Raw genomic sequence first — 13,725 nt, 5'->3', positions numbered from 1 at the left:
GGCTAACTAAGAATAAATGCCTGACTTTGAGACAGCAGAAGTCAGGTGAGGTGAATCTCTGCCTAAACTACTAGCTATTTCTGTGTCTGTGGTTTTGACCAGAAATTCCTTCCTAGACTTCAGAATTGTCCTCACTGAAATAAACACATTTCTATGAAATATTTCAGATAAAACAAATCAGCATTTTCCATCTGGAAAAAAAATATATTTTTTGAAACACTTCTGTATAACTCATTTATAGAAAAGGTTCATGGCTCAGAAATCTGAGGAGGAAAATGCGAGTTCAGGAGCATCGATGGTAAGTAGGGTAGCAGTGGCTGAAGAAGTCATGTAAATTAGCATCAATGAGTCCTGAACAGTGGAGCGATTAGTGACATTGCTCTTGATTTCTTTTCACTCTACTTATTTTGGTTTCACTCTCACTTGCTACCTGAGGTTTCTGAGATCTATTTTATTTCTGTATGAATCCAGGAGGTCTCAGGGATGGTAACAGAGATTTTTCTTTATTACATATAAAAAACATCTAGAGTAATCACAGACCTCTATTACTCCTCACTGCATACACAGGAAAAAGATAGATAAGATCTATCTTTGAATGATTTGATTTCATAGATATAAGGGAGTCATCCAAGCCTTTAATTTGGCTTTTTTTCAGTAGAAGTCACAGTCTCCTTCTCTGTCTCATAATCAAAATAATGGGGGAAATAAGGAAGCTAAAACATGGGATGTCCTTGAAATCTTTTCAGACTACAGGCATATTGACAAAATTACAATTAGACTTTTACCTTTTGGACTTGTACTAATTCTATACCAACCTTCTGCAAAAGTTCGATATCTTCCCATACCATTCACTCGGGTTTTTTTTTTTTTTTTTTTTTTTCCCAATGGGCAGCATATGGAAGCATAAAGAATGTGGAAATAGATTTGGATACATGGATCTTTGCCATCAACCTGGATTTTAATAGGGCAAAAATATGTTTGCGTTTACTCTATCTGAATTGATGGGAGTTCAAAGCATAGCTGTTCAAGTACTTCATTTCCATTATTGGAATATAATTATTTTCAGACAGCATCTGAAGTGCTCTTTTGGGAACTTTGTCAACTATCAGTCAAAATCTGTACACAGCTTGGAAATGAAAAGTCTCCGATAAATGGAAATTATTATTAAGCATTACTGTGCGTGTTTCTTACAGTGTCCGGGAGGAGCCTTCACACCCAATATGCGGACAACCAAAGAGTTTCCAGACGATGTTGTGACCTTCATCAGGAATCACCCTTTGATGTTTAATCCCATTTACCCAATCCACAAGAGGCCATTAATCATTCGGATAGGAACAGACTACAAGTATACAAAGATTGCTGTGGACCGTGTGAATGCCGCTGATGGAAGATATCATGTCTTGTTTCTTGGAACAGGTAAGACAAACTTAGCAAAAGTCATTTTCCTATACTGCATTATAATTTGCAATCAACTCCAATCTGTATAATTCATTGCCTTCAAAAGTATTTGTGCAAGCATATCTGATCAAAATGTTACAAAGGCAGAAACAATAACTTCACAAAAAAAAAGTAAAATATGGAAGTATTTATCAGAAGAAAAATAAACAAATAGTTGAAGTCCCAGCAGCAGTGGATGTACAAGATTTGATCCAAGTGTTCTAAAATAATTTCTTTCTAATATAGCCTACATTTTGTTTGTAGTTACATCAAATTTGAATCTGGTGTTATGCTTCTGAAGTCTGAAAGGAACAGGTCAAGTGATTCTCATATTGGTCAAATTTAATTTTTCAAAATATACCAGTATAAATCACATTTTCCTGACTAAAGCAGACAAGCAAAGTAATACTATGACTAGACCCTAAGATTCATTCACATCTGTGCCACGTGCTCTAGGTGACCCTGTGTGTGCAGGGGGTTTGGACTTGATGACTTCTACAGGTGCCTTCCAACCTTAAGCATTCTGTGATTCTGTGATTCTATGATAACATCCCAAAGCTCATAGGAAAACAGAAACATGTTCCTGCATCTGTGTCCAACCTTTACTAGATCTCCATTTACTGTATCGTAAGTCGTAATGCACAATAAAATGTGATTATGATAAAAGAAGCTCTAGGTTTTCCTGTATTTTGCCGTATAGTTTCCCATGCTGTAACAAGTCTTTCAGATGAAATTTTAAGGATTTTATATCTATCTATCTATCTATATACTGGTGCCATTGTTTTAAAATGCTATATAAGCATCTGATGTTAATGGGAGGAAAGTTCTACTAAAGATTAGTGGAAAGGATAAGACATATATGTTTCCAACCATTATAAGATTTTTAGTGTAGTAATGACAATTAATACTGGAAATAAGAAACACTCAAGAAAAAGTACAGTCATAGTCAGCATTTCATTAATTTTTCCAGCTAAAACGTGCAGAATATTTTCAAAAATTAAATCCAGCATGTGATGAAGCTACGTGGAGAAATACATATTTTAAATACCATATTCCAGATAAATATCTGCCAAAACCAAGCATATTGGATAAAATTCAAGTTAACTCTTTATTATTGATTGATAGTTAGTTGATAAACTGCCTTTCATAAAACCCTACTGCAAGAGATAAATACAGACCATTTAATTTTATAGTTTAATTAGCCTCTGACTGTGGCTAAGTGACTAGCATAGTCTCATATATTATCCCAGTGGTTCATTAAAGGCATTAACACACCTCAGCTTGTGCCTATGTCTTGCTAATCCTCTTCTGTGCATCAACATAAGATTAATTATGGGACAAATAGATAAATTACAGCTCCTGGCACTTTACAATATTTGTTGCTTTTAACTTCTGGCTTATCCTGGATGCACTGATCTCACTGCTTGCTTGCATGTTAGCTGGGCACAGAGAGCTCCCTGAGACACTAAAAGCTTCTAGGTTCTTCAGAATAAATCAATGCAATGAAAGTTACTTCTTTTCCCAGCCCTTTTAAGTAAAAGTGATCAAGTTTCAAACACTGAGAAAATAAACTTGTTTCCTTTATTCTGTGTTCTGCATGAGACTCCAGAGGATTTGAAAGATAGTAGCTGACAGAGGGGCGGTGGAAGGGATTCGCTTTGGTGTCAGTTCACCCTGGAAAATCCCAGAGTGTGCAGGAGAATTTCATGTGATAATTTCCCCGGGAGCTGGACACCCTACAGACAAGGGCACTTGGCACCTGGTGACAGTTGCGCACGGTTCTACTGATGAGTTACTGCTGCCGAACTGAGATGTTGCCAGCCGTGTCTGTCACTGTCAGTGACCTGTCTCATGCTTGAAATCACAGTGTTTTATATCTTGCCAGATGCAGAGCACACAAAATGCCTAACTTTTCCTGTCATCCTCCTCTATAGCCTCAGCAATAAATCAGTTCCTGAATGCAAGAGAAGAACACCAGGAGCGGAAAGCTCTGAGAACCCCAGTGGCCATGGCATAAGCGGGCATAGGCAGCTGTGCTGTTTTTTCACATTAATGTGAACTAAATGTAGTGTTCCCTTTACACGTCCAGACAAAAGTGCTGCACCCACAGGGGCTGATCAATGGCAACAGTTAATACATTTGCTTTTTCCCCCCTTCTCTCTGGGCTACATAGCTAAGGAAATAAATCCCACAGACAGACATTGTTCCTGAGCATTCCACACCGCCATTCAGATGATAACGATCTCTGGTTTTCTCTGTGCTTATCAACCTGAAGATTCCCAAAGCACTTGACAAAGCTTGCTAGTTTTGTTAAGTCTATCCAAAGTCAAAAGGAATCTGCTTGCCTCTCTTTGAAATGGAGCGATTCAAACGAGAAAAGCAGTGATTCTTTAACTGTAGATAGCTATAGAATGCTATATACTTTACCCTCCCAAATAGAAACCAGAGAGATAATTTATTTGGATGCAAGTCACTGACTCATTTCCATATCTGATCTGGATAAAACTGATGATACCTTTTCCCTTTACAGTAAGAACATACTTGGTTCAGGAATTTGAGCTTAGAGTTTTGCTTCACTTATGTAATTTCTGTGGTAGGCCACAATTTAATCATAAAGCACTTCTTTTTATCCATCCTGGGATTTCACTGTAGTCACTTAACTCAGTTGTACCTAAAGAAATCAACCTTACAACTTCTCTCTCTCTTTTTTTTTTTTTTCCCCAAATATATCCATTAGTTTTAAAATTTTTCAGTTGGGTTTTAAGAGCAGCAGTAAAGCGACATGAGGACATTATCCTGAGATTAATATTTATTTCTTAAGCATGCCACTTCCTGCTTGTAGTACGAAAGCCTTTGGTCAGAGTACAGCCAGATTGCACAATCATGACACTGAGCTTCTTTTTCTTTAATGGCTCGTAGTGTTATGAAAATATTTAAATATCTGGGTCAAACTTGGGTGCATTCAGCAGCCTTTAGCACCAGTAATTTTTTTTATTCAATTCCTAGACATCAAGATAAGAGACATAGCTCTTTGTAAAGAGATCTAAATTACTGCTGTGAAAGGACACTTAGATTTCAATGCGGTTTACTCAGATGATTAATGTGGACCACATGCATCTGATGTTGCATTAGGTTGATTGATGTTTCTTATTATCTTTCCTTCTGTGGTGCAGTCCTCAATTTGAAAGTCTGGATGCAGCAAGTGCTTTCAGAGCATAAGGATGTAATATTGTGTCACATATGTGACTAACTCCTGAGAATATTCATTTCGTGCTGTCACATGATGTCTGTCCTTTTGGAAGACTAACCCTTGCTGACATTGGTAGTCTCCAGTAATGGAATACTCAAAATCATCTGATGAGCTACCAATTCTAAAAGAGATGGGTAATCTGGTTGGAAGAGCCAGCTTGCCTCCCACAAATAAGCTATCCACAGCTATGGGTCTGCAAGCTTGGGAAACTGGGGTTGCACAACGGTGACAATGGGCAGCATGCGGAGCTTCCTCCATCCTTTTGCGCATAGTTGATGAATCATTCAGAAATTACTGGTGCTAACTCATCCAAAACTTCACAGACATTTAGAAAGACTTCTAAAGAGGGCTTTTCTACACCTTTTTCATTCCTCAAAAACTATTCAGTTTTTATTCAGACTGACGATCAGTGCGTCCCTGGACTTTGACTGAGCAGGGACTGCATGAAAGCTTTGCCCTCAAGCATTAGCTTATTAAATATTTGTACCTGCAGTTTTGCTCTTTGACATAGCTTGAAATGCTTGTATGCACAAGGTTTCACAGCAACACTACAATCCCATTTTACAGACAAATAAACTAAAGCACAGGGAAGAAAAATGGCTGTGATGGGGGTCCTGATGTTGAACAGCCATGCAAGGACAGCAGGACCTGAGGAGCCAGCTCACAGCCCTGGCTGCTAACTTGCCAAAATCACAGGTGCTTTGATACGTCTGAGAAGTTTATAAGTTAAAGCAAATTCAAGCATTCTGAAAACTTTTTTCTTCATTATTTTATGTTTTCATCAAGCTCAAGTCATATTAATGACCAAAAATATGCTGTTATCAGGTAAAAGGAGTCTCTAAAAGTTTTCTAAAGGTTCATAAAGCATTTCTAAGGGAAACCTGCTTGACATATTGGTAAAGGGAACTACCGTGGGAGGTCTCTACCAAACTCCCAGCAGAGCAACAGCCAGTGTCCATTGCAGGCATGATATTTAAGATACAGAAAAGCATTTTTTGTTTGTTTGTTTTATAATTTGTTTGTTGATTTTGTGCATGTGATGTGGCTCAGGGATGGAGGGTAGACCGCTCTGAAGCTGACAGTACCAACAATTACCATCTTCGCTTTGAACTGGGCCAAGAAAATTAGTAGGGATTCAGAGAACACGACTTAAACTCGGACCACTGTGTTGCAGCACAGCACTTTGTATATTCTCTTGCCATTTCCCTGAAATTTACCTTTTCCATTATCCATGGCCAGCTGCTCCAAGACGTGATCTGAACAAGACTGAACAAGACTCGTTCAGCAGGTGTCAAGGAAGCTAAGCTAATTCATACTAGCACACAATCTTGCCCTGTGTTTTAAGGGTTTTTGTTCCAAATTTGTCTCTCTTTCTCCCCTCCCCAGACACTGCTTTCCTTTGCCATTTATTTTCCACTCTATGTACCCTGAACTCCACTTTCCAGCCTGCTGGATGTGTGCTCTTTATGCCCTTGCCATTCCCCCTTCCCCAGTGTTCATGGGGAGATGTGATCACAATCACATTCCAACTCCTGGTGAGCTGGGAGACCGCAGGTTCAAGCAGGCTTGAAACGCAAAAACAGTCATTATTAGTCGCCCTTGTCACCTTGCTGTCAGCTTGAGGGAGATTCTCTTCCATTTGTCATCCCCCTGTCAGCTCGCAGACTTGCTGGGCTGCAGACAAGCCCAGGTGAAAAGTCAGGGAAATGGTGAGCATAAATCTGCCTCCTTGCTTGGTACATTCCAGTGTTGGCTTGTTATTCCACAGACTCAGTGGCTTTTTCATGACTATGTGAAATCATACCAATGTAAAACTGTTTTCGGATGAATTTCTGGAAGTCATAAGTAAACAGGGAAATGGTCTTTTATGACTTGAGCAGGATTATCTTATAATTTTATGTTTTGACCTCAACGTGAAAAAATTTGACTGATACTTGTTCAGTGATCCATTATGTCTGGCTCACGGCACAAAAGATTATCTATTGTGAAATATGCTAGGAAACATCTCGAGCACTGCACTTTTGCATATATCTCCTGTGTGCGTTACTTGCCAACCTTCCTTTTGACCTAGGATTTGTCTGCTGCCTTGCCATTAAAGGAAATAAGCAAACAAGATTTTCAGCAAAACTCAGATGTCCTGTAAGTCTCTGACATGAGCACATAAAAGTAACTTGATTTCACAGCTACTGTGCTTATAATGGAGACTACTGAGAAAAAGGAGTAGGAAGTATTTTTTAAGCACAAATATTTGTGCTTCATCATCAATGAAATGATTGAGTAACAGTTGTAAAACTGTTTTCAAATGGGCTGGAGGGCTATAGCTTACAAGGCAGACATTATTGGAAATATGCAATATATATTTATATGTAGACTAATGGAATTCCTTAAGTGATTTTATTTAATGGATAGCTTTCTACTACCTACTTTCTCTAACATGAGCATTTACTTAAAATGTTATATTAAGTTTTCTAATTCTTTTGAAACAATGGAATATTCCTTTTTTCACAAGAATCTCTCCCTAATGGTAAAATACTTAGCTGAAGGGAATGTTAAAATATTGAGTCAAAGGGGAATAGATTTCAAAGTAAACAGTCATTAACTCTGTGTATTTTGCCAGGGTGTGACAAAAAAGGTAGATAGGAACCCAGTCTGCAAATGGAAAAGGTTATTAGGACACAAGGACTTGGCCTCAGACACAATCAGTATTTTCTGTGCCATTGCCCAGGCTATAATCTTACCTCAGGTTCTGTTTTCATTTGACCACTGAAGATGATACAGGAACCTTAAGTGAGTATCATGCACTAATAGACTATTAGAACTACGGAAGAAAGAAACTAGTTTTTCTGAGGCTCAGCCTCACTCTCCATTGCAGGTATGGTAACCATGCTTGAGCCCTGTGAGTTAGGGTCACAGGAAGCTGACACTTTGCAGGGAGCTGAAAAAAATCACAGCAGGTTGCAGCTTCTTCAGATGGCATGGTTTAATGGTAAGGAGTCAAAGGGCCCTGATAAAAGGAGGCAAGGAAGGAAAAGTAATTTGGAGTTAGACTGTAAAATCTGGGGGTAGATGGTTGCTTTTAGCAGAGGCAGAACGATACACGCACAGGCACACACTTCTCCTAAGCTCCAAATATGGAAGGCTCTGCAGCAGTTTAAAGCTTCAGTAGGCCCTGGCACTCAGTAAATCTCTTTCAAGTTCTTGTAGGTTTGCTAATACTGGCACCCAGTCTAGACCGCAGCTGTGTTATCACAGGATTTAGTTTCAGTAAAATTTCTTTGGAAGGAACTAGTTTATCGTGCCATTGTATAATAAGAATAAATGTTCTCCACAGAACAAATTCTCATGAAAAATTCATGCCTAATGTGCTCAGAACATGTACAATTGATAGCTACACGTTCTTAAATCTTGACAGCTTTCAATTTCTCTTTTCCTTTTCCTTTTTTTTTTTTTTAAACAGCAAACTACTGCAATGAACTCTGTGTGTGTGGTCAGGTCATTATATATGAATATTCTGTCTGTAATCCTTAATTCCGTTTTAAAGTAAATGTATGATTATTTGCTACCTTCCACCAGGGAAATAAGATGTAAATTATTTACTATAACCAACCTGCCCTGCAGCTCCAGCTATGGAATTTAGTCTCTGGCCTTAAAAGTAAAAACAAAACCACACTTTCAGTTAACTTTGTCAACGTTGTGAATTGCCAAATGGGAAACTGAGATTTCCTTTCCTCAGTCACAAATTCATAAAAATACACATAGCTGCTTACATGTATTTTGCCATACTAATGTTTTACTAACCGCACAACTCTATGTTTCATAAAACCTATGAAGACAAAATAGAATCTATACCATGTGGTCTCATTCCTCAGGCTTAGTACTGAACAAATAGATTTATTCTGCTCAGACTAATTTCAAGTCCTTTCAGATAAGAAGTCTTTGTGTTTTTCTTTTTTCAAAATAAAGAGATGCAAAAATTATCAAATAAAATTACTTTCTTTGTTTAGTATTTTAATACCTCATCCCTGTCCCTGTGATTTTTTCACAGCCTGCCTTTTCTGTCACATGAGTAATATTTCAAAGTGTTGCAGCCTTTGAATGCTTTTACAAATTGACTCCTGTATCTCCTATGTTCTTTTCACATGACAAGATGGGCAAACTAATCACAAATATCTCCTTAGAGACTAGTCAGCACATCTTCCCTGCAAAAACACTGCCGTTTCCCCACTTGTCCTACTTCAGTGCCACTTTCAAATTGAGTTGATTGGGGGGTCAAAACACAGGGCAACCATAAAGAAGCAGCTATAGAGTCTTCACCATGTCTTTCCTGTTTTCCCCATAGACCAAAACAATAACTCCTACTGCTACATAAAGGATTTATTGTTCAAGTTTTCTGAAGAAAAAGTCTTTCTCCTTACTTTCTTGGGTTACACTGAGTTATTCATTAGAATATTTACCTTTCATGTCACCAGTTGTCATATGTGATTAATGAATATGAATGTATATTAAATTCTGCAGTAGCTCATTTTTGGCCATTTATCAGGACATGTTTTTACTTTAGGATGTTTAGGGTAGATACTGCCTCCCTCTCTGTTACTGTACAGCACCAGATGCGGTTTTTGATTGGACTTTTGGGGTAGACTGGTAACCATAATGGCCATAACTCTTGACTTCCTCAAGATGATATGTGAGAATGATACTTGTTATAATTATGATCAAGATATCCGCAGTTTATGACTTTCAAAGGATCATCTTCTGGTTCTTTCTGGCCTCAAGCCCTAGAGATTTATGAGCATATTTCATATCATTCTCTATCTTACTGTATTTGCTTTGTTGCTTTTTTGTTTTGTTTTTTTTTCATAGTTGCTGGCACATATTTTCATTTTTTCTCTCTCATCTTTTACAGACCAAGGAACTGTTCAAAAAGTTGTTGTCCTACCCACTAACTTCTCTGCAAGTGGAGAACTCATTTTAGAAGAGCTGGAGGTTTTTCAGGTTTGACTTGCTCTTGCTTTTATTCTTCCAATATGTATGTTCATACAAATGTCTTGTTCTGAAAGACTTTGGCAAGCGCAACTATGACTTGATAGAAGATCAAGTGAATGCACATATTGGCAGCTTGATACCCTTTCAAAGAGGAATACAAAAATGTCTACTGTTGTGAAAACCATAGCTAGGCTAAGATCTATCTTTTTTCATGTATTTTTTTTAGTATTATTATCCTGTCTAGAAGGATTTTGATAATCCCATTTTTAAGAGGTCAGGTTATAGTGGCTCTAGAAAGAACCTTTTATCACTGGCATCACATAGTGAGACTGTCACTATTTGCAGATGGAATCTAAGGTTTTTCTACTACTTTTGATTATCTGATAATCTTTCTGATTCTGGGCTGCAGAACTGAACTAGCGTTTTTTCTTAACTCCATTTCTTCAAAGTCACCAAAAAAAGCTACAAGCTCAACACAACATAAGCTGAAAAGAAACATAAATACAGGGAAAAATAACAAAATAGCCTTCATCCGTCCTTCTAGGATGTCGCAGCTTAATAACCTAAAGGAAATGTTCACCTTCCTGTTAAAAAAAGCCCTTACAAATTTTTGAATGGGCTATTCTTTAACAGGTAGTATGAGGGCGAGTGGTAGTATGCATCTGTAAGTTTAGTTATGGATTTTGTCATGGGCTTTTCTTTGTCTTTTTCATTCCTCAGATAGATTAAAAAAAAAAAAAGAGTTTATACCTTGTTATCTATACAGGCAGCAAAACCCATCTCTCTGAACACTCTCGGTGTTAACCCTTACAGAGGCATTACTACTCCACCTAGATCTGTGTTGAAGACTTCTCTTAAAAAAAATAAAGTTATGTGATGAATATTACATAAAGGATTCAGCCAAGAAATACCAATTCCATTTACAGAAACATAAACTAACACAGCAGATAAATGGGTTGGATGGGAGGAATCCTGACTCTAAACCTAGAGGGTTCCAGCACCTCTGTACAGAGACATTTTTATCCACATCCTCAAAATCAAGATATTGTCACCTCTACCATGGCAAGCTGTACAGTTCAGTAGGGCATATAGGTCAGGTAGCAGCATGTTAATGACTCTCCAGGAGGGGAGCAATGAGATCCCCAGCTTGGTGCTAGTAAGAGCAAGCAAAGCACAGACTGATTTCTGGAGTAGAAGCAGGGAAAGGAAAATGTGGCCTCAGATCCAATACTGTGTTTGTATTGGGTCTCCTAACCAGTTGGTCATGAAACACTGCAGCAGCTTTACAGTCCTTCAAACCTTTACCAATCCATGTGAGCTGCATGCAGATTCTTTATCCCTGGCCTCTTAGCAGTGCTCTCAATCCACTGCAATTAATCCTGACCCATCGGTATGGCTTTTCTTTGTGACTGAGACAATACTAAGCTTTAAAAAATGAGGGACATTTTTATTACCTTGAGAATAATAAATGACTCCAGTTTCTTAAGGCAAGGAATATGATAACTCCTTTTCAAGTTCTTTAACAATCTATTTAGGCATAGAGAGTAATAGACTCCAGTGCTGACATACAGCAGGATACAGGGCTGTCCGTCTGAAGCAAGCATTTGATAACACACATACCATTTTTAATATGTAAGTCATTTATAATCTGAGAGTATGTGATGGATGGCAACCAAGCCGTATGCACTGTAGATAATATGTGGAAGAAATATGACATATTCTTATCCTGATCATGTGATAAATATTCATGAGCTCTTGTATGTTTTTTCCATATTATCAGCTTCAATGAACAAACATTGTTTCTTACTCTAAAGTGTAGTAATTGGTTGAAAACACATATTTCTCCTGTATTGGTAATAGAGATGTAGTTTGACATTACGTGTACAGAAACCCGTTGATGCATATGATGATTAATAATACAGTTTAATTCAGCCTATGCATTTGGTGAGATAGTCACTGCATTTATGTAATTTGTTTTGCTCTGAAAATAGCAAAAAAATGAGTAGGGGTGAATGATGCCTTTCCAAGATGTTCAAAGTTAAATTTTAACTAGATAAGACTTTTTATCAAACTTCATGTTGGTACCAGCAAGAGAGTCTTTATCAACACAATTTGGAATTTTGTCTTTCAGAGTAATTCTCCAATAACATCAATGAAGATTTCATCTAAAAAGGTAAATAAAAGAGAAAGCTTACCTAGTGCTTATTACTTGAGAACAAAATTGATTAAAAGACACTACAATACGATACGTGATGCATCATACTAAATGCAGGCAGATTTTCAGTTGGTGAATACCAAGAAATCTTTCTGAAGTATATATCGGATATGTATTTGCCTCAGAGCCACTAGGTTAAAACATTTTTTTTCATGATTTGCTATTTGCAATTCATTGAAATTGTCAATATTTTTGTTTTGTTTTGTTTAATGGCAAACACCATTATGTGATGAAACCTTCCCGTATTTATATAACTCATAAATTGAAACTTTCCTTTGTAAGGCTGGTCTATGCAAAACAAAGGCTATGTTGAGCCTGTGTGAAACTATGCTTGCCTGTCAAGGTGGTGACAATGGTGGCAATGCGCTTGATTATCATAGGCAAGAGGGTTCTTACAGAAATGTTGAAGAGACAAGAAAAAAAACGAATCTGTATTCCGTAACTTTATAAACAAAATGATGCTTAACATTTTACAAAGTTATTAACAAGTGAAGACTACTCAATACTATAAACTGGGTGTAATTTGTTAGTTTTATGACAAAATGATAGGGAGGATAGACCTACAGGTTTTTGTTCAAGATTGATTTGTATTTTCAGAAATACTGTTTAATTGTTTCTGAATAAAAGAATCATTTTGGCCCCTATTCGGATGCTGACCTATTCAACTTGAACTTCCTTTGCAAAAGCTCTTACCACATCAGTTCTGCTGGCTTACTCTTCAAGTAATAATAAGTCTAACAGAATCTGGCCCTAAGCTCCAGTGTAATCTTTGGGCCTTACGCCTTGGAAATCTATGCACTGGAGAATCCAACCAGGAGCTCTGCATTATATTTACTTTAAGTGAGTATATGCAGAGAAAATACTTAGTTCAAAGGTTCAAGCCAATAATCCTCGCTAAATAAGAACCATGTTCTCAAATCTGAGCAGTTTAACTCAGCCTGTCTGCACCAGAGCAGAACAATGACACTCAATGTCCCAGAAAACATTAACATTCCCTAGTTTTTCTAAGTGTTTTCTAACAGGAAGGTGGAAATATTATAGGCCTATCCACCTTGGAGGTTTCTGTTTATTTTAGCTTTATATCATTAGCAGTTCCCTTCTTGGTACTGAGTTATTTGCAAAATTAATTGAAAGGGTTTTAGGTGCGTGAGCTTCATCTTGGGTGAAACTCCTCCACTGAGGTTCACATCTGAAATAAATCTTTTCATTTCCTTATGCAGCAACAGTTGTATGTGAGCTCAGACGAGGGGGTCACCCAGGTGTCCTTGCATCGCTGCCATATCTACGGGACCGCCTGTGCTGACTGCTGCTTAGCCCGGGACCCTTACTGTGCCTGGGACGGCAGTTCCTGCTCCCGGTTCTATCCCACAGGGAAAAGGTGAGTCAGGATTAACAGCCCAGGGAAGTCTGCAAGGAAAGTATAGGGATTTTCTTCCATTATATAGCCTGGGGCCCTGTAATCTGATACAGAGGTGAGATGTCATTTATTTTATGGATCATGTACAAACAATACCTGTGTGGCTATTGTGCTTGGTATTGTACGTCACCTAGGAGCATATGCTAAAGCAGTATATGGTAAGAGCTTGCCTTTTAATATTGAAAATCTAAAGATTGTAAAAAGAAATGGAGGGAGAACTATTCCCTTACTATAAATCCTTCCCTTTCATACACGTGCAGTCAGTGAAATGTATTTGTTTCCTTTGTTTAAATTCAGTTGTGCTCTATGTATGTAATTAAGATATCTCCTAAATACTGCAAATATCTCTGAGGCTATCTGAGGAATAATTTATTTCTTTTTGTTCCTCACTTATTCCTACAGAGAACTATTTCTAGAGAAGCT

The 13,725-nt window shown here is 37.7% G+C and overlaps 1 protein-coding gene across 1 annotated transcript in view; it reads left to right on the top strand.

The window, feature by feature from the left end:
• The window catches only part of SEMA3C (semaphorin 3C), a 113,321-nt gene that overhangs the window by 89,608 nt on the left and 9,988 nt on the right, over positions 1 to 13,725 (top strand). Inside the window, exons 12-15 of the mRNA XM_088523515.1 lie at positions 1,194 to 1,416; positions 9,591 to 9,679; positions 11,802 to 11,843; positions 13,106 to 13,263. Coding sequence (XP_088379641.1) covers positions 1,194 to 1,416; positions 9,591 to 9,679; positions 11,802 to 11,843; positions 13,106 to 13,263 — 512 coding nt within the window. The remainder of the gene's footprint in view (positions 1 to 1,193; positions 1,417 to 9,590; positions 9,680 to 11,801; positions 11,844 to 13,105; positions 13,264 to 13,725) is intronic.

This window comes from Tinamus guttatus, unplaced genomic scaffold (genome assembly GCF_059628265.1).
Source record: "Tinamus guttatus ecotype Peru unplaced genomic scaffold, ASM5962826v1 Tinamus_guttatus_pri_ptg000193l, whole genome shotgun sequence".
NCBI lineage: Eukaryota > Metazoa > Chordata > Aves > Tinamiformes > Tinamidae > Tinamus > Tinamus guttatus.
The sequence above is the reverse complement of the archived record's forward strand: the minus strand, read 5'-3'. Positions and strand labels throughout refer to the sequence as shown.